Source organism: Notamacropus eugenii, chromosome 4, assembly GCF_028372415.1.
Source record: "Notamacropus eugenii isolate mMacEug1 chromosome 4, mMacEug1.pri_v2, whole genome shotgun sequence".
Lineage (NCBI taxonomy): Eukaryota > Metazoa > Chordata > Mammalia > Diprotodontia > Macropodidae > Notamacropus > Notamacropus eugenii.
In genome coordinates, this window is record NC_092875.1 from 185,933,050 (window position 1) to 185,951,352 (window position 18,303).

The window sequence follows — 18,303 nt, forward strand, 5'->3', positions numbered from 1 at the left end:
ATAGAAATATGGAATCATGATTGTCAAGTTTGATCAGATGAGGAGTGGAACAGAGGCATAAACTAATGGAAGACAGTAGTTAAAGCAGATTTGAGTTATTTAAATTAGTTAAAATGTTTAGAATGACATTTCAAAATTAGCTGCTAGATTTGTAATCAAAAAGTGAATGTCAGAATAATTCAGGGAAAAGGAAATGACTACTTTGCCAATTGTTCAGGAGAATAACTTTGGGCAAGTGATTAGTAGTAACATGGCTTAGTTAGATGTTTCTCTATGCTTTGAAAGTTAAAATCTTTTTCTAGGATGGTCAACATTTTGTGTTTGACTGTGGGGTGATTTTAATATTACTTGGTGGTGTTTGTTTTTTAAAAAGTGAATTCTTCCTCTGTCAGTATTCCTTGTACTCATCAAAATAATTATTGGATAAGAGATTTGGAGGTATTCCATTCAGGTTAAATATTGATTTGCAATAATACCAGGATTATTGATGAGCAATATTGAAGGTTAAAGAGCAGTGGACAAATGAAGGACCTATATTTGAATCTTGCAAAACTAATTAGAGAGAAAAAAATGATGAAATGGCTTCAGAACATTTACTAATGATCTCGGGGAGGTTGAGAAAAATAGTGGAGATACTTGATTACAGTATTTGGTTAGAGAGAAAGGGAGAAGGAAATACATACGTGTATAAATATATGTGCATATATTTTAGTTTATTTTGTTAATATTTTATTTCAACTTATTTCTTAAGTACCAATTATGTGCTAATTTTTTCACCTTTATTTTAAAAAAATTGCGTTTCATTATGCCTAAAGGACTATAAAACTGTGCATACCCCCTAATCCAGCAATATCACTACTATCCAGTCCATATCTCAAAGAGATCATAAAAATGGGAAAAGAACCTATACGTACAAAATATTTATGGCACCTTTTTTTGTGGTAGCAAAGAATTGGAAATTGAGCTCTTCCATGGCCTGAGCCTATTGGGTGGGCTGGGATACAGAAGCCTTGACTTCTGTGGCTTTCCCTGATGGTAAGCCTTGTTCTTCCTCATCAGAAAGGAAGGGAGGAAATACCTGTTCACCAAGAAAGTAACCTTCTATAGTCTTATTTTTTTTCCCTTTTCTGGGCATTTTCCCAGCCAGTGACAAGACTTCTGAATATTCTCTTCATACCCACTTCGCCTCCAGATCCTCCCAGCCAGTGCTTGGGGCCTGAGATTCAAATGCTGCTTCCCAGCCTCAGGGCTTTGGGCAGGGGCAGGGCTGCTATTCAGTGTGAGATCAAGTTCAGGTGCTCAGGTGGGGGCAGGGCCCCCTCACAGGCTCAGTTCCCTCAGGGGGTTTATGCAGAGACCTTCAACAATGGATCCGAGCTCCTGTCTGCTTGGGGAGCCCCTGTCTGCCACAGCCCCCGCTGCTGCCTCCCGAGGGGGCCTGAGTTATGGGGGGACCCCACTCCCCTCTCAACCAGCCAAAGAGACCCTCTCACTGACCCTTGTCACCTGTGGGTGGAGGGACCTGCGTGGCTGCTGGAGATTCCATCCCTGAAGCCTGCTCGGATCTGCTCCTCTTGGTGCCACGCGGCCAAGGTAGGGCTGGGCTCGGCCCCAGGTCTGGGGCACGAAGAATCTTTTGCGAGAGGTTTTCAGGCTCTCTGGAACAGAAATCTCGTCTGCTCCATTGTTCTGTGGCTTCTGCTGCTCCAGAATTTGTTGGGAGTTCTTTTTTACAGATATTTTATGGCCTGTGGGTTCAGAGCTAGCATGTGTGTGTCTTTCTACTCCGCCATCTTGACTCTGCCCCCCCAAGAATTGGAAATTGAGAGGATACCCATTAATTGGGGAATGGCTGAACAATTTGTGTTATATGAATGTAATAGAATACTATTGTATTATAAGAAATGATAAGCAAGTGCACTTCAGAAAAACCTTGAACTTACGTAAAGAGAAACGAGCAGAACAGGGAGAGAACACTGTGCACAGTAACAGCAACATTGTGCGATGGTAAGTATGATAGACATAGCTCTTCTCAGCAATACAATGATCTAAAACAATTCTGAAAGACTTGTGATGGAAAATGCCATCCACAACCAGAGAAAGAACTGTGGAGTCTGAATGCAGACCAAAGCATATTATTTTCACTGTTTTTTGTTTTTTCTTTCTTTCTTGTGTTTTTTTCCTTCTATTCTGATTCTTCTTTCACAACATGCCTAATGTGGAAAAGTGTTTAACATGATTGTACATATATAAGCTACATCAGATTTATTGCTTGCTGTCTTGTGGAAGGGGGAGGGAGAAACATTTGGAACTCAAAATCTTACAAAAATGAATGCTGAAAACTATCTTTACATGTAACTGGAAAAAAAAGAAATACTACTAAATGCTTTTTTAAAAATTTGAGTTCTAAATTCTGTTCCTTCTTCCTACCCCTCCTTTTCCCCATTGAGAAGGCAAGCAATTTGATATTGATTATACATGTGAAGTCATGTAAAACATGTTTCCATATTTGTGTTGCAAAAAAATACACACTCAAAAAACAAGAAAAATAAAGTATGCTTCCATCTGCATTCAGAGTTCATCAGATTACCCTCTGGAGATGGATAGCATTTTTCAACCTAGGTCCTTTGGAACTGTCTTGGATCATTTCCTTATCATAGTAGCTAAATCTTTTATAGTTGATCATTACAACGTTGCTGTTGCTGTGTGCAGTGTTCTCCTGGATCTGCTTACTTCACTTTACTTCAGTTAATATAAGTCTTCTCAGGTTTTCCTAAAACCATCCTGCTCATCATTTCTTATATAGCACAAAAGTATTCTATCACAATCATATGCCCTGTTCAGCCATTCCCCATTTAATTCTAATGTTGAGCCATCCCCTCAATTTCCATTTCTTCGCTACCACAAAAAGAACTGCTATAAATATTTTTGAACAAATAAATCTTTCCTCTTTTCTTTGATCTTTTAGGGATATAGACCTACTAGTGGCACTATTGTGTATTAAAGCATATGTACAATTTTATAGCCCTTTGGGCATAGTTTCAAATTGTTCTCCAGAATGGTTGCATCAGTTCAAACTCCACCAACAGTTCATTAGTATCGCAGTATTTCTGCATTCCTTTCAGCATTTGTCGTTTTTCTTTTTCTGTTTTTAGCCAACTTGATAGGTGTGATGTGCTTTAATTTGCCTTTCTCTAATCAGTAGTTAGAGTATTTTCTCACGTGACTATGAGACCTCCAATTTTTTCTTCTGAAAACTGCCTATGTGTATCCTTTGACTATTTATCAACTGGGGAAGACTTGCATTTTTATAAATTTGACTCAATTTGCCATATATTTGAGAAATTTGCTGTAAATTTTTTTCCCTAGTTTCCTGTTTTCCTTCTAATTTTAGGTTTGCTTATGTAAAACCTTTTTAATTTCCTGTAATCAGAATTATCCATTTCACTTCCCATGATTTCTCTGTCCCTTGTTTGGTCATAACCTCTTCCCCTTATCCATAGATATGACATTTCCCCTTGCTTTTTCAATTTACTTATGATGTCATCCTTTAAGTCTAAATCATTTATCTTATATGTGGTATGAAATATTGATCAATGCCTAGTTTCTTCCAAACTTCTTTCCAGTTTTCCCAACAATTTTTGTCAAATGTGAGTTTTTACCCCAAAACTTGGATCTTTGAATTTATCAAACACTAGTTTACTGTATTTATTTACTGCTGTGTAATTGAGTATTTCACTGATCTACCACTGTTTCTTAGCCAGTACCAGATTGTTTTGATGATTAGCACTTTGTAATAGAGTCTGAAATATGGTGCTACTAGGCTTCCTTCCTTCACATTTTTTTCATTGATTACTTTAATGTTCTTGACCTTTTATTCTTTCAGATAAATTCTGTTACTATTTTTTCTAGGTCTATAAAATAATTCTTTGGAAGTTTGATTGGTATGGCATCAAATAAGTCAATTGGCTTGGGTAGAATTGTCATTTTTATTCCTTTGGCTTAGCCTACCCATGAACAGTTAACATTTCTCCAGTTGTTTAGATCTGTCTTTGAGTGAAGAGTGTTCTGTAATTGTGTTCATATAATTCTTGGATTTATCCTGGCAGGTAGATACCCCAAGTATTTTACATCATCTGCAGTTATTTTAAATGGAATTTTTCTTTCTATCTCTTCCTGCTGGGTTGTGTTGGTAATACATAGAAATACTGTTGATTTATGAGGATTTATTTTATATCGTACAGCTTTGCTAAAGTTCTTCATTGTTTCAACAAGCGTTTGAGTTGAATCTCTAGGGCTCTCTAAGTGTACCATTATATCATCTGCAAAGAGTGACAGTTTTGTTTCCTCATTGCCTATTTTTGTTTGTCCAGTTATTTTCCTTGTCTCATTGCTAAAGTTAACATTCCTTTTTTGTCCTATTTTGTTCTCAATTGCATGTAATTTTTTTTAACATTCTTTTTTTCAATTCTCCCTTCTTGCCTCTTGCCTCTCCTTGAGAAGGCAAGTAATTTAATATAGATTATACATGGAAAGCTGTGCAGAACATATTTCCATGTTAGCCGTGTTGCACAAGCAAATGCAGACCAAGTGAAAAACCTCACAGGAAAAATAAAGTAAAAAAAATGTATGCTTTGATTTGCATTCGGCTCCGTCAGTTCTTTCTCTGGAGCTGGATAGCTTTTTTCATCATAGTGGTAGTGGTTGAGTCATTTTTCAGTTGTGTCTGACTCTTTGTGACCCCATTTGGGTTTTTCTTGGCAGAGATAGTGGAGCAGTTTGCCATTTCCTCCTTCATGTTATTTTATAGATGAGGAAATTGAGGCAAATGGGGTTAAGTGATTTGCCCATGATCACACAGCTCTTAAGTATCTGAGGCCAGATTTGAACTCAGGAAGATGAGTCTTCCTGACTTCCTGAATCATGATATACTCTGTCTGCTGTGCCATCTAACTGTCCATTTTTCATCCTAAATCTTTTAGAATTGCTGTAGGTCATTGTAGTGATCAGAATAGCTAAGTCCTTCACAGTTGATCATTGTACAATATTGCTGTTTTTATGTACAGTGTTCTCTTTTGACCACTACTAGGTCTGTATCCCAAAGAGATAAAACGGGGGAGGGAACTTATATATGCGTGGAATTGTGTATGTATATGGAATTTGGTTATAATATTCTTGGGAGTTGTTATTTTGGGATCCATTTCAGGAGGTGATCAGTTGACTCTTTCAGTTTCCATTTTACCTTCTGGTTCTAGAATATAGGGGCAATTTTCCTTTGTAATTTCATGAAATATGATGTCTAGGCTCTTTCTTTGATCATGGCTTTCAGATAGTCCAATAATTCTTAAGTTGTCTCTCCTTGATCTATTCTCCAAGTCAGTTTTTCCATGGGATAGTTGACCTTTTCTTCTTTTTTTTCATTCTTTTGACTTTGTTTCTTGATATCTTATGAGGTTATTAGCTCCCACTTGCTCAATTCTAATTTTTAAGAAATTATTTTCTTCAGTGAATTTTTGTACCTTTTTTTTATTTTGGCTAATTCTCTTTTTTAGGGTATTGTATTGTCAGCATTTTTTGTGCCTCTTTTACCAAGCAATTAATTGTTTTTTCATAATTTTCTTCCTTTGTTCTCATTTCTTTACTTGATTATTTCTACCACTTTGATTTTGCAAATACTTGGTTTTTTTTGCTTTCCAGGAATTTTTGTTCAGCTTGTGTCTAATGGCACATTTTTCTTTGAGGCTTGGCTGTTTTAACATCATTGTCTTCTTCTGAATTTGTGTCTTGATCTTCCTGTTACCGTAGTAGCTTTTTATGGTCAAGCTCTTTTATTTCTGCTCGTTTTTCAACCCTGTATCTTGATTTTAAGCTTTATGTTAAAATTGGTTTCTGTTCCCAGCATGGGGTAAGAGGAGGAGTCCCAAAAGTAGTTCTGGAGGTTTGGAGTTTTTGGTGTTTCCAAAGTAATGTGATCAGGGGAGAGGTGTGGTCACTACTCTCCTGGTCCATGTTCTGATCCTTACCTAGGAAAGACCCCTGCTCCCTTGGGATCAAAAATGATACTGCTCCTAATAGCCCTTGCTTCTTCTTGCCTGAAAATGCTCCTCTTCAACCTTGAACTATGACCCAGAAGTGGGTATAGGGAACGGATTTGCCAAATAGCATCTGGACCTGGGGTCTAGTCCTAGCACAGAAATACCCTGTGCCAAATTCCCTTACCGTCTCTGGCTTGAGAACTCCTGAAGCTGCTGCCTCCCCTGTTGCTACCACCTAGCTCCACCACTGATGTTTCATCCATGTGGGCATTGGACCAGCCTCTCCACTCCTTGTTCTTATAGATTTCTCCTTCCAACCTCCTAAGTTGCCTTGGGCTGGAAAAATGTCTCACACTGACCTTTTGTTGGCTCAGCCACTCCAGAATTCAATTTGAGGAATTATTTTAAAGTTGTTTGGAGGAGAATGTTGGGAGAGTTCAGCTGCTTTTACTCCATGATCTTTGCTCTGCTCCTAGAAGTCTAAAATCAATATATTTTGTAGTCTTAATTAACATTCTGACCATACCTGTCCCTAGTGAAGTAAATGTTGGGGCATGAAAAGTTTGTTTTATTATTTTTAAATTAACAAAATTTTCCTTTCTCCTCTTCTCAATTACCAAAAAAGGGATAGAAACCTCAAAACTGCTTTGACAAATGTGCATATTAAAACAAATTCCAACATTGGCCTTGTTATATATATGAATATATGTGTATGTGTATGTACATATGTCATGGATGTATGTATATGTATGTGTGTATACACACATACATATAAGTATGCACACATATATGTGTGTATATGTGTATGTATATATCTCACTTTGAACCTTATGTATGTGTATGTATATAGATAGATAGATATCACTTTGAAACTTGAGTCTTTCACTTTTCTGTCAGGAGGCGTAAGTGTCATGGTTAATTGTAGTAGGTCATTGCATTCATTGATCAGAGTTTTTAAATCTTTAGAGCTGTTTGTCTTTATAATGTTGGTGTTACCACCTTATTAATTATTCTGATTTTGCTTGCTTAACTTTTATTAGTTCATACATATCTTTCCAGGTTTCTCCAAAACCATTCTTTTTATCAGTTCTTACAGTAGCCTATCACATTTACATATTACAGTTCCTTCAACCATTCTTCAATTTTGGGGCACCCCCACTCCACCTTTCTAATTCTTTGGAACAATTTATTTTTGAAGGAACCTATCTGCTTGGCTAACCTTCGCAAAGGAAATATCCCGTTTTCCCTCTGTGCTGGTTAGGCCACATCTGGCATGTTTTGTTCAGTTGTGGATGCCAAATTTTAAGGAGGAAGATGATCAGGTTTGTGAAAGATATTGAGATACTGAGAATCAGTTGACAAAACTGGGAATGTTTAGACTGGAGAAGGGGACTTAGGTGGGGAAAGGATAGTCGTCTTCCATATCTGAAGGACTTTTATGGGTAAGAACGTTCTGTTTGCCTCAGAAGGTGGAATTCAGAGCAGTTGTAATAATAACTGACATTTATAGAACTCTCTGTGATTTTCATCTCCTGTAAGTCTCCCAATAACTCTGGGTAGTGGTAAGTACTACAGATACATTATTCTCATTTTACAAATAAAGGAATGGAGGCAAAGGTAAGTCAAGTGACTTGTCAATGATGTCACAAAAAGTATGAGAGGAAGGATTTGACTCTGTATCTTTCCTGATTCCAAATTCAGAAATCAAGCTATTATTTTAACACTTAGAAGTTGTAAAGAGGCAGATTTAGCTTGATTGAAGGAAGAACTTCCTAACAAGTAAAGAGTTTAAAAAGTGGGAGTAATGCCTTCCCTCTCCCTCACTGGAGGTTGTGAAGGAAAGGCAAGATGTTGACTTACTGGGGAGAAGGGATTCTGAATTAGTCATGAGTTGGCCCCATTGCTTTCTTAGATTCTTTCCCTCTCAGAGGTGTCCTGATTCTAGGTTTTTGTGTTGTTCCAGGAGGTGTTTGTAAACGGCTAAATTTTTGGGCATGCCATTGAAGCTCTGGACAGACAAGGCCCTTGGTCTTTCACTGCTGGAAGCAGCACTGTCAGAGACCCTTCTCCATGGAGTGTTTCAAAAGAACACGGTAAGTATGACAGACACTGATCTGTTAACTAAATGAGATAATTTCATGTTAGGTATCTGAATATTGTAAAACATCTTCCCATCTAATTAGCAGTCCCCTCTCTGAAATGTTTTGGATATGTGAAACAATAATAAACATAACCACCCTATACCATGGTAGTGTGGTATTTATAGTATTTCAGTAAGAAAAAGATGAATAGTCACTAATGGTAACAGCTCTTTAGGCAGAAAGATATGGATAATCCAGTCCAAGATATTACCAGTGCTATTAAGCTGAACTTAAAACTTTTTGATGGTAGGAAGTTTAACACAAAAGTTGAGCTGTCACGTGCAGGATCTAGGTGGTGGGACAATGGGTAGAGAGCTCTGAGCCTAGAATTAAGGAAGACCTGAGTTCAAATCCAGCATCAGACACTTACTAGTTGTATGACCCTGGACAAATCACTTAACTATTTTCTGCCTCAGTTTTCTTATCTTTAAAATGGGCATACTAATAACACCTACTTCTTAGGGTTATTGTGAGGAGAGAATGAGGTGATACTTGTAAAGCACCTAGCAAACCTTAGAGTACCATAGAAGGGTTAGCTACATACCACTAAGACAATTGTGAATATGCTGGGACCCACATATTTCACATACAAATATGTAGGATATATGTATGTATGTATGTATGTATTTATGTACATATGTCTATACAGGGTATCCTCCAAAGTCTTAAAGATCTTCCTGTTTTAAATCTTGTAGTTACCCTATATATCTACTCATATTTTTCTCTCTCTCATACACACTCTCTCCCATGCACATACACTCACACACACAAGTTGTTGAATACACACTTAGGCACATTCTCTCTTGTGCCTTTACGCCCACACATCCACACATTTTGTCATGCTTTCTCCCATAAACCCCTACCTCTCTTCTGATTCACTCAGTTTTGCCTATAATACGGGAAACTGCTGCTATTTTAAATTCTGCTAATCTAGGTCTGATTTGGGAGGGAATTTAAACTTTTGGAAAGGGAAAGTTGGGTCAGAAGCAGTAAGATCATGTGGTGGATTAGGATCTGTGTTCATGTTCTTTGGAGAAGTCAGTAACCACTTAGTATTCACCTTCTGTGTGCCTGGCACTGTGCTAAATAAGCATGGGGCATACAAAAAAGGGCAAAAGACAGTCCCTGCCTCCAGTGAACACACAATCTAATGAAGGAGGTAACGAGTGAAAATTATGCACAACAAGCTATGTGTGTGCAGGATAAATAGGAAATAATTAACAGAGGAAAGGCAGGGATTGGGAAAGCCTTCTTGTAGAAAGTGAGATTTCATTTGGGACTTACAGGAAGCCAGGAGGTGGAGATGAGGGAGAGCGTTGTGGGTATGTAGGCCAGCCAGAGAAAAAGCTGGAATCTGAGCCAGATGGTGTGTCTTGTTTGTAGAAAAGCAAGGAAGCCCCTGGATTGAAGGCCATGTAACAGGGAATGAGATGTAAGAAGATTGAAGGCTAGAAAGGGAACATGATATGAAGGGCTTTGAACATGAAATGGAGGATTTTGTATTTGATCCCGAGGGTGATAGGGAGCCACTGTAGTTTATGGAGCACAGGAATGATGTGGTCAGACCCAGGCTTTAGAAGAATCACTTTGATGGCTGAATGGAGGATGGATTGGAGTGATGAGTGACTTGAGGCAGGTAGATTCACCAGCAGGCTATTGCAGTCATCAGGGTGTGAGGTGATGAAGACCTGCCAGAGAAGAGTGACAGAACCAGAGGAGAGAAGGGAAATGGGTGGTGTTCAGCCATCAGTGGGGAGAGGATAAGAGAGATACCCTACACACTTGGATCACAGTGTGTGTTACTGATGTATCATGGCTGAGAGTGGCAGTGGGGATGGACTGCTGCTTCTTGTCCCCTACCCATGAACTCTAGGAAGCCTAATCTCCCGAGAATGCTGTGGAAAATGGACAATGGTATTTGGCATCCTTCTGCCAGATTCTGATGTCATGTAGAATAGGTACAGGATCAGGATCAGGAGGGTGTATGGAAGACTGGAATTGATGGTGGCCCACTAGAACAAGGGAGAGGGTCTGTGTTGTTAGTCACCATATGGTCAGTGGCTAATTCATGAATGAGTACTACTTGCAAGGTAGTAAATTATATACACACACACACCTGTGTGTATACCCACATATATGTGCTTATATACACACATATATATGCATACATATATACATACACAGACTCTGTCATTCCTCTGTTTCCTTTGTTTGCAGATTGTATCTGTCCTTTTTCTTTTAATGAGCCAAAAATTTAAAAATTTCAGAATGACACTAATTCTCCTGAGCACATCTCCAGCTAGCCATCTGTTACATGCTTAGTGAATACAATTTCTATTTTAATGTCAACCCAAGACAAAAGTAAATAAGCAGGTTCTATAAAAATAATGTCATGGATTACAAAGCCAAACATACATGATTTTCGGATTCTACAGTTACTTTTGGATTAGCCGCTTTCCTTTAATGCCCATGATGGGGATCATTGACCTATAGCTCAAAGGGGCGTCTTAGTCCAATCCCATCATTTTACAGATGAGGAAAGGAAGGCCCAGAGGGGATAAATGACTTACTCAAGGTCACATAGATTTCAGAGGAAGGATTTGAAGCCAGGAGCACTGACTTCAGAGCAAGGACTCCTCCCACTGTACTTCTCTGCCTCCCTAATGATCCATGGAAAGCTTTTCATTCCATATTGACTGCCCACTGCTATCCAGCAGGGTTCTGGCAGCCCTTCACTATTATGTCTTGGTGTATACAAATGAATTGTTATATTTGCCTAAACAACACATCATTAAAAGGCTAAATCTGCTGCCAAAATAAGAATATCCCAAGGCCAGATAGAAATTGCTTCATCCCAGCTCTCCCCCATCTCACCTCTTTGTACCCTTCTGTTACTAAAGATAATTGTGAGATGACTATCTGTTTGAACTTGTGCACATAACCATCTCTCCAAGGTCAGTAGTGATAATGGAAGACCTATAGGGAACATTTTTATTTTATTCATTTTTTAATATGTATAACATAAGGCTACCTAACTAGGAGAAGATTTTAGGATTTAAAACTGGAAGTAACTTTGGGTATCATCTAGTTCAGTCCCCTGTTTTTAAAAGAAAATGATACTAAAAACCAGAAAGATTGCATAATTTTATTACTATCCCACAGGTAGTAAATGGTGGTACCAAGGCTCATATAGGCCCATGTTCTTTCGACTATGATATGCTACATATCTTCTGTGTGTGGCTAAGCTGTGACTTCTTAGGAGAGGATAAGGGTAGACTTGTGATTTCATTGGGATAGGGAAACTTGATTTATTTTTTTATTATCATAACTGAATATTTATTATTCCTTATATGTTTTATTGGGGCATCTATGTGGTGCAATGCATAGAACCTGGAGTCAGAAAGACCAGAGTTCAGATATTACCTTAGCTGTGTGACCCTGGCCAAGTCACTTAACTAACTCTTCCTGCATGAGACTGGATAAGAAAATGGCAAACTACTTCAGTATCTTTGCCAAGAAAATCCCCCTGGACAGTTGGTCCACGGGGTCATGAAGAGTTGGACATGACTGAGCAGCAGCAACAAATATGGTTTATATTGGGAGGAGAAAAATTCTTCTGTCAGTTCAGATGAACACTTTCTCTATAATTTGTAATCATGGAGAATTTCCTGGGATAATGAGAGGTTAAGGAACCTGTTCTGGGGTTGGTTATAGCCAGTGTGTGACAAGAGGCAACACTTGAATCCAGGTCTTCCTGATTCTGAGGCCAACTCTGGCTACCACTCTACCCTTATACATAGGGTGTGTGTGTGTGTGTGTGTGTGTGTGTGTGTGCGTGCGTCTGTGTGCATCTGTGTTTGTGTGTGTGTATGCGTCTGTGTATGTGTGTCTGTGTATGTCTGTATGTGTCTATGTGTGTCTCTGTGTGTGTTTGTATTTTTTCCCCTTTTTAAAAATGAAACTACTGTCTTCTTCGCCAGACTCTGGTTCTCTAGACTTAAGCTTTCCTTGTTCACAACAGGGACATCCTGTTCCCTTCTTGACTAGGTGAATGAGTACACAGCCAGGTAGGTGTTTAAGGATGTTCCATCCAGTGTCAGATTTCCAACTGAATGCCCAATTACTTTGTGCTGATACACAAAGAACAGCCTGTTCCGTACAGTTTTCTGGTGCTTGGTTTTCACTTCCATTTCATCCTGTTGCTGTTCAGTCATTTTTAGTCATGTCCATCTCCTTGTGACTCCATTGGGTTTTTTGGCAAAGATACTGGAGTATTTTACCATATCCTTCTTCAGTTCATTTTAGAGATGAGGAAACTGAGGCAAACAGGATGAAGTGACTTGCCTAGGATTTTTCTCCTCTCAATACAAAGCATATCTGTGGTGGTTGTTCAGTCATGTCCAGCTGCTTATGACCCTGTGGACCAGCTATCCAGGGGGGTTTTCTTGGCAAAGATACTGGAGTGGTCTGCCATCTTTTTCTCCAGTCTTACGCACTTATATAGGGTTAGTTAAGTGACTTGGCCAGGGTCACACAGCTAAGGTCACATTTGATCTCTGGTCTGTCTGACTCCAGACCCAGTACTCTATCCACTGTACCTCCTAGATGCCCCAATAAAACATATAAAGAATAATAATAAATGAATATCATACAGCTAGTAAGTGTCTTAGGCCAGATTAGAACTCATGTTTTCCTGACTCCAGACCCAGTGCTCTATTGCTGCACTACCTTGCTGGCTCTCTGTTTCATCGTAGCACCCTTTAACTTTCTCTAGGCATTACCTGAAAGAGCCCTTTCCTTTGTGGGCTGTCAAACCCTATAGGAGACTATTTGGACCACGATCAATCAGTCAGTCAATAAACACTTAATTTAAGCTCCTACTGTGTGTACTTCTGACTCTTGAGTTACTGACATCATCCTAAGTAAATTACATCTTTGATTCAGGTCCCTTGACATTTTTCAAACAAAGCCAGAGTTTTTGTTTTTTGTTTTTTTTTTTTAACTTTCTGGGACAGTTTCCTCTCATCTTTTCTTTTCTTTTTTTTTTTTTATTGCTATATGGCATTTAACAATTCATCCACCAGCATGTAGTCATTGATTGGAATACATCTGAGCTTCCTCCAAAGAGAGCTTTTCAAATATAGAATCTTTGCTGTCCTGGGGCCAAGGATGTGTTGCACACTAAAGAAGTTTAGTGTTTGAAGGAAATCGATTCTGTCTATCAAAGCCTAGAAGGCGTCCTTTTAAGCACTTGGTTGTTGTTCAGTCGTTTTGTAGTCATGTCCAATTCATTTGGGGTTTTTTTGGCAAAGATACCGAAGTAGCTTGCCATTTCCTCCTCTAGCTCATTTTACAGGTGGGGAAACTGAGGCAAACAGGGTTAAGTGACTTGACCAGGATCACAGAGCTAGTAAGTGTCTGAAGCCAGATTTGACCTCAGAAGGATGAGTCTTCCTGTCTTCAGGTCCAGCACGCTATCCACCATGCTACCTCGTTGCTCCTTTAAATAAATAAATTTAATAAATTGAAGTACCTACTTTGCATGTAAATTTGAAAAAAAACTCAAACTTATTTGTTAATATTTTGTTTACTGTCAGAATCTTTCTTTCCTTCACAGAATCTTCACGTTGCCTTTTTCCACATAATTCTAGGCAACAAAATCGCCTGCAGAAGCTGAGGATGAACATGTGAATCTTGCTTGATCTGAATGGTATGATGCCCTCGGGGATTGCCTAGAAAGACCCTGCTGGTCGAGGAGGCCACCAAAGACAGCCCAGAGATGGCCAGCCAGCCTCCAGAGGATACGGCCGAGTCTCCTGTCTCGGACGAGCTTGAGTGTAAGATCTGCTATAACCGTTACAACCTGAGGCAGAGGAAACCCAAAGTCCTGGAATGCTGTCACCGTGTCTGTGCCAAATGCCTTTACAAGATCATCGACTTTGGAGACTCCCCTCAGGGTGTCATCGTGTGTCCTTTCTGTAGGTTTGAGACCTGCCTGCCCGATGACGAGGTTAACAGCCTCCCCGATGACAACAACATCCTTGTGAACTTGACTTGTGGAGGAAAGGGGAAGAAATGCCTGCCGGACAATCCCACGGAGTTGTTACTGACCCCCAAGAGGCTGGCCTCCCTTGTCAGTCCTACCCACACTTCCTCCAACTGCCTGGTGATCACCATTATGGAAGTACAAAGAGAGAGCCCGCAGTCTATGAGCTCGACCCCCGTGGTGGAGTTTTACAGGCCCACCAGCTTTGACTCTGTCGCTACCGTGTCTCATAACTGGACAGTGTGGAATTGTACCTCTCTGCTCTTCCAGACATCCATCAGAGTGTTAGTTTGGTTGCTAGGGTTGCTCTATTTCAGTTCCCTGCCCTTGGGGATCTACTTATTGGTCTCTAAGAAAGTCACCCTTGGGGTTGTCTTTGTCAGCCTTGTTCCATCCAGCCTTGTTATTCTTATGGTGTACGGTTTTTGCCAGTGTGTATGCCATGAATTTTTAGACTGTATGTCATCGCCTTCATAATAGATACTACAAAAATCAGAAGTTTAATATGCTTTGCCATGTTTGTAGCTTAGTTCATTTAAATTTTTTTAGTGTTCTTATTTAGGATTTGTGTCTCTAATGTTACCAGACACATGAATTACATTTTAATGGTCTGTTTTCCTCATCAGCCTGTATCCTTTGGTTTATTTATTATTTTTTTTCTTAATACTGATAGTAAAATCTGATACTTCAACTTGGGGGTTTGGCCTTTAAGAAAGAGACAGATGTGTCCAAATTAAGCCTTCTTGGAGCTCAAAGGGAATGGTGTCTACCTAGAGGAAGAACAGAGCAGCATTTCAGGCAGTATTGTCACACAGACACCCTAATGGCAGGACAGTATACCTCCACTGTATAGTAGCAGAGATTTTTGCCATAAGTTAAAGATGAACAGGCTTCTCTGCATAATCATCACTGTTATGTTTATGGAAGGAGGGCATAAGTTTCACCACTTTTGAAATGTGCATTTACCTTTGACAGTTCTATTGCCGCCTTCCTTCAATTCATCCACCCCACTTTTCTTTCTTTTCTCTTAAAGTCATGCTCTACCATTTAATATGCATTCTAAAGCCCCTCCGACTAGGGGTGGGTAGCCTGCGATCTTGAGGATGCATGTCTCTCTAGATCCTCAAATGCAGCCCTTTGAATCCAGACTTCACAGACCAAATCCCCTTAATAAAATAAAAATAAAAATCCTCAATAAAAGGATTTATCATCTGTGAAAGTGAGACAGCCAAAGAGCCTCACTTGAGAACCTAGAGGGCCACATGTGGCCTGGAGGCTGCAGGTTCCCCACCCTTGCCCTGGACTCATTTTGCTGAGCTGCTCTCCTCCACTCCAGAGTTCTCTTTGAAAACAATGAGAAGTTTGAACCCTAGGAGAATTTGGCCATGTTTTGAAGACAGAGTTTTTGAACCTCCACCCTTCTGTGAGAGGTACCAGAGACCTTTTTTTCTTTTGCTTCAATATATTTGATCTTTTACTCCATTCCTCCTTCAGCCTTTATTTCCTGTCATGAGAAAACAGGGCTCCTTTCCCATCAGTTCCCATTAAGCGAGGAGAAAGGGTGACTTACCAAACAAAACTTGGATCCCCTTGCCTTCCTCCCCCCATGTCTTACCACGACATTGTCAAAGGACACTGACTTATTTAATTTTCAGGTTTTGGAGATGGAGAATGAAATACTCCAGCTCGTTGTTTGTAGAATTGAGAATATGCATGTTCTATTTTGCTGTACTGAGTAGCAATAAAGTGTGAAGGCTTTAGGTTTACATACATACATACATATACACACATACATACATGCATACATATATATGACTGCTGTGTGTTATCCGTGGATAGGCATGGGATAAAGAACAAGCTAGATGCAGAACAGAAGGCTTTGCGAGGTATATACTAGAAAGAACTCAAACAATGGTCATAGAACTGGAGGCCGGCATCTGTGACCTCATTGGTTGCTTTCCCTGATATTCTAAAATCGGAGCAGTCTGATTTATAGTGTGACCAAGTTCTTACACAAATTATTTCAATGAAAGACATGAGTTCATGTGACCTGAGTGAAGGGACCATTTTCCTTGAATTAGAGGAAGTTGACCATATACTTCTGAGAAGAATTGTTTGGCAGATTTTAGGTTTTAAAGTGCATTGTCAACCACAACTAGGTGTACCCAGTGGAAAACAGAAACCTTTTTAAAACCCCCTGATGACAATTAGCATTACCATGTCTGCATATTCTTTTTTTGAAGGAGTATTACTAAGATACTACTTATTCTAGTTTGTGATGAGATCTTTGTCGTGAGGTGGTAGCTACAGTGGGCCCTATTCCATTTCTTTAGTCAGCTAAAACAAATGGTTATTTCCAGAATAGCTGTTATCATTTAATTATATAATCGTTAACTTTCAGACTATTTATGCCAAGGTCAGTTTGGCCAGATAGAATATGTGGAATCTGGCCTAGTGAATTTATCATGAGTTATATATACATATATATGTATGTATGTATAGCTAAATAAATTTATGAATCCATAAAAATCTAGTTTAGATAAAAGTTCAATGTGAGTGCAACTCCCAGAAAACTATTTGTTCCTGAAGTAATTGTCATGTTTAGAAGATGTTATGTTGGAATTTTCATAGCTATAAGGGTTTTAAAAAAATATTTATTTGGTCTGAAGTGTAACATCCAGTAGATAGGTGGAGTTATATACATTGATGGGATTCTAGAAAGTTTGGGAAATTTGAACTATCTGTTTAGCTTCTTTGTGTAAATAATGTGTCAGCAGTGCTCAATTTATGTATCCTCATGCAAAATGGTGGTCTTTTTTTTTTTAAGTGACCAGTGAATTAACTTTGGTTCAGAAGTCAATTTTACCAATACTTTGAAAACCTATTAAATGGATAACAATAATAACTTCTCCATGTTGTTAAATAAAAAAGAAAGGACGATGCTTCAATAGTATGATCACTGTGATACAGTTTTGTTTTGTCATTAAATCACTGTTATTCCCAAACTGGATGCTTGTTTTCTGTGATTCAAAGATGAAGTCCTGTGTTTATTTTGGAACTGTATAAAATTAGGTTGATGCAAGCACGTGCATTTTCAGAACATCACATCCTCCTATAAGTTAGGATTTGTTGGATAGGATTCCTTAGAAGGTTCTCTTGTAGAAGGAAACCAAAGGTGAGGGGACAGAAGAAGCATTTCTTTTGCTGTTTAGTTAATTTGCCTAATTTTGCTGAGATGCCAAACAGCATAGAATCCATCTCGGTTGGGGCTGCTGGGCAGTAGCTAAAATCCTCATTCAGCAAAATAGGATTACCCATAGAGAAAAAAAGACAACTAGGGAGTATATAATTAGTGTACTCTTTATGCAAATTAGGCTAGGAACATATGCTAATCAATACCTAATGATTACAAATAGTGACAGACATATGATATTTCTTGGCATAAAAGTAGCAAAGAGTCAGTTAATTGTGTTACTTTAAATTGTTTTTAAAGTGCGGGGGTGATAAATTACGGTAAACTCTTAAGTATTAATGGAAACCTTTACTCAAGGAAAGCACCATTTTGAGACTAAGAATCAGAGAGAGCTTGTGGGAGACAAACAGCCTGAATTTCTGCTTTCAATAAGGTTTGAGAAGAATGCTAAGAAAAAAATCTCTCCTCTCTTTTTCTCCCCTCCTGTTCTCTCCCTTTTCTCCCCCCCCCCCCCCCCCTGCCATTTTCAGAGCTAAAAGAAAGTATAAGGTTCACTGCCTGGAGGAGATAGTGAAATGCCAAGAGATAAAAATAGAGATAAGAAAACCCACTCTCATTTAAACTAATTTTTTTCCTCAATAGGAGTGATTTTCAATCTGTTAAGAATAAAAATGACATGATTAGGAATCAATGAATCCTCAAATAGTCAAGATTTCAAGACAGTTCCTAATCCCAGTATTTCTGATTTGTTTTTGCTGTCTGACTCTCCATGACCCCACTTGAGGTTTTCTTGGCAAAGGTACTGGAGTGGTTGCCATTTCCTTCTCCAGCTCATTTTTTTACAGATGAGAAAACTGAGGCAAAGTGACTTGCACAGGCTCATGCAGC

General features: G+C 38.9%; 1 protein-coding gene across 5 annotated transcripts in view; it reads left to right on the forward strand.

The window, feature by feature from the left end:
• The window catches only part of RNF182 (ring finger protein 182), a 125,152-nt gene extending 107,925 nt beyond the window's left edge, over positions 1-17,227 (forward strand). For 4 of the 5 annotated variants that reach the window (XM_072603885.1, XM_072603882.1, XM_072603883.1 and 1 more), the window contains 2 exons: positions 7,999-8,128; positions 13,794-17,227. In XM_072603885.1, coding sequence (XP_072459986.1) covers positions 13,956-14,699 — 744 coding nt within the window. In that variant the 5' untranslated portion in view covers positions 7,999-8,128; positions 13,794-13,955 and the 3' untranslated portion in view covers positions 14,700-17,227. The remainder of the gene's footprint in view (positions 1-7,998; positions 8,129-13,793) is intronic. The other variant, XM_072603886.1, reaches the window with a different exon arrangement.
• The last annotated feature ends 1,076 nt before the right edge of the window (positions 17,228-18,303 follow it).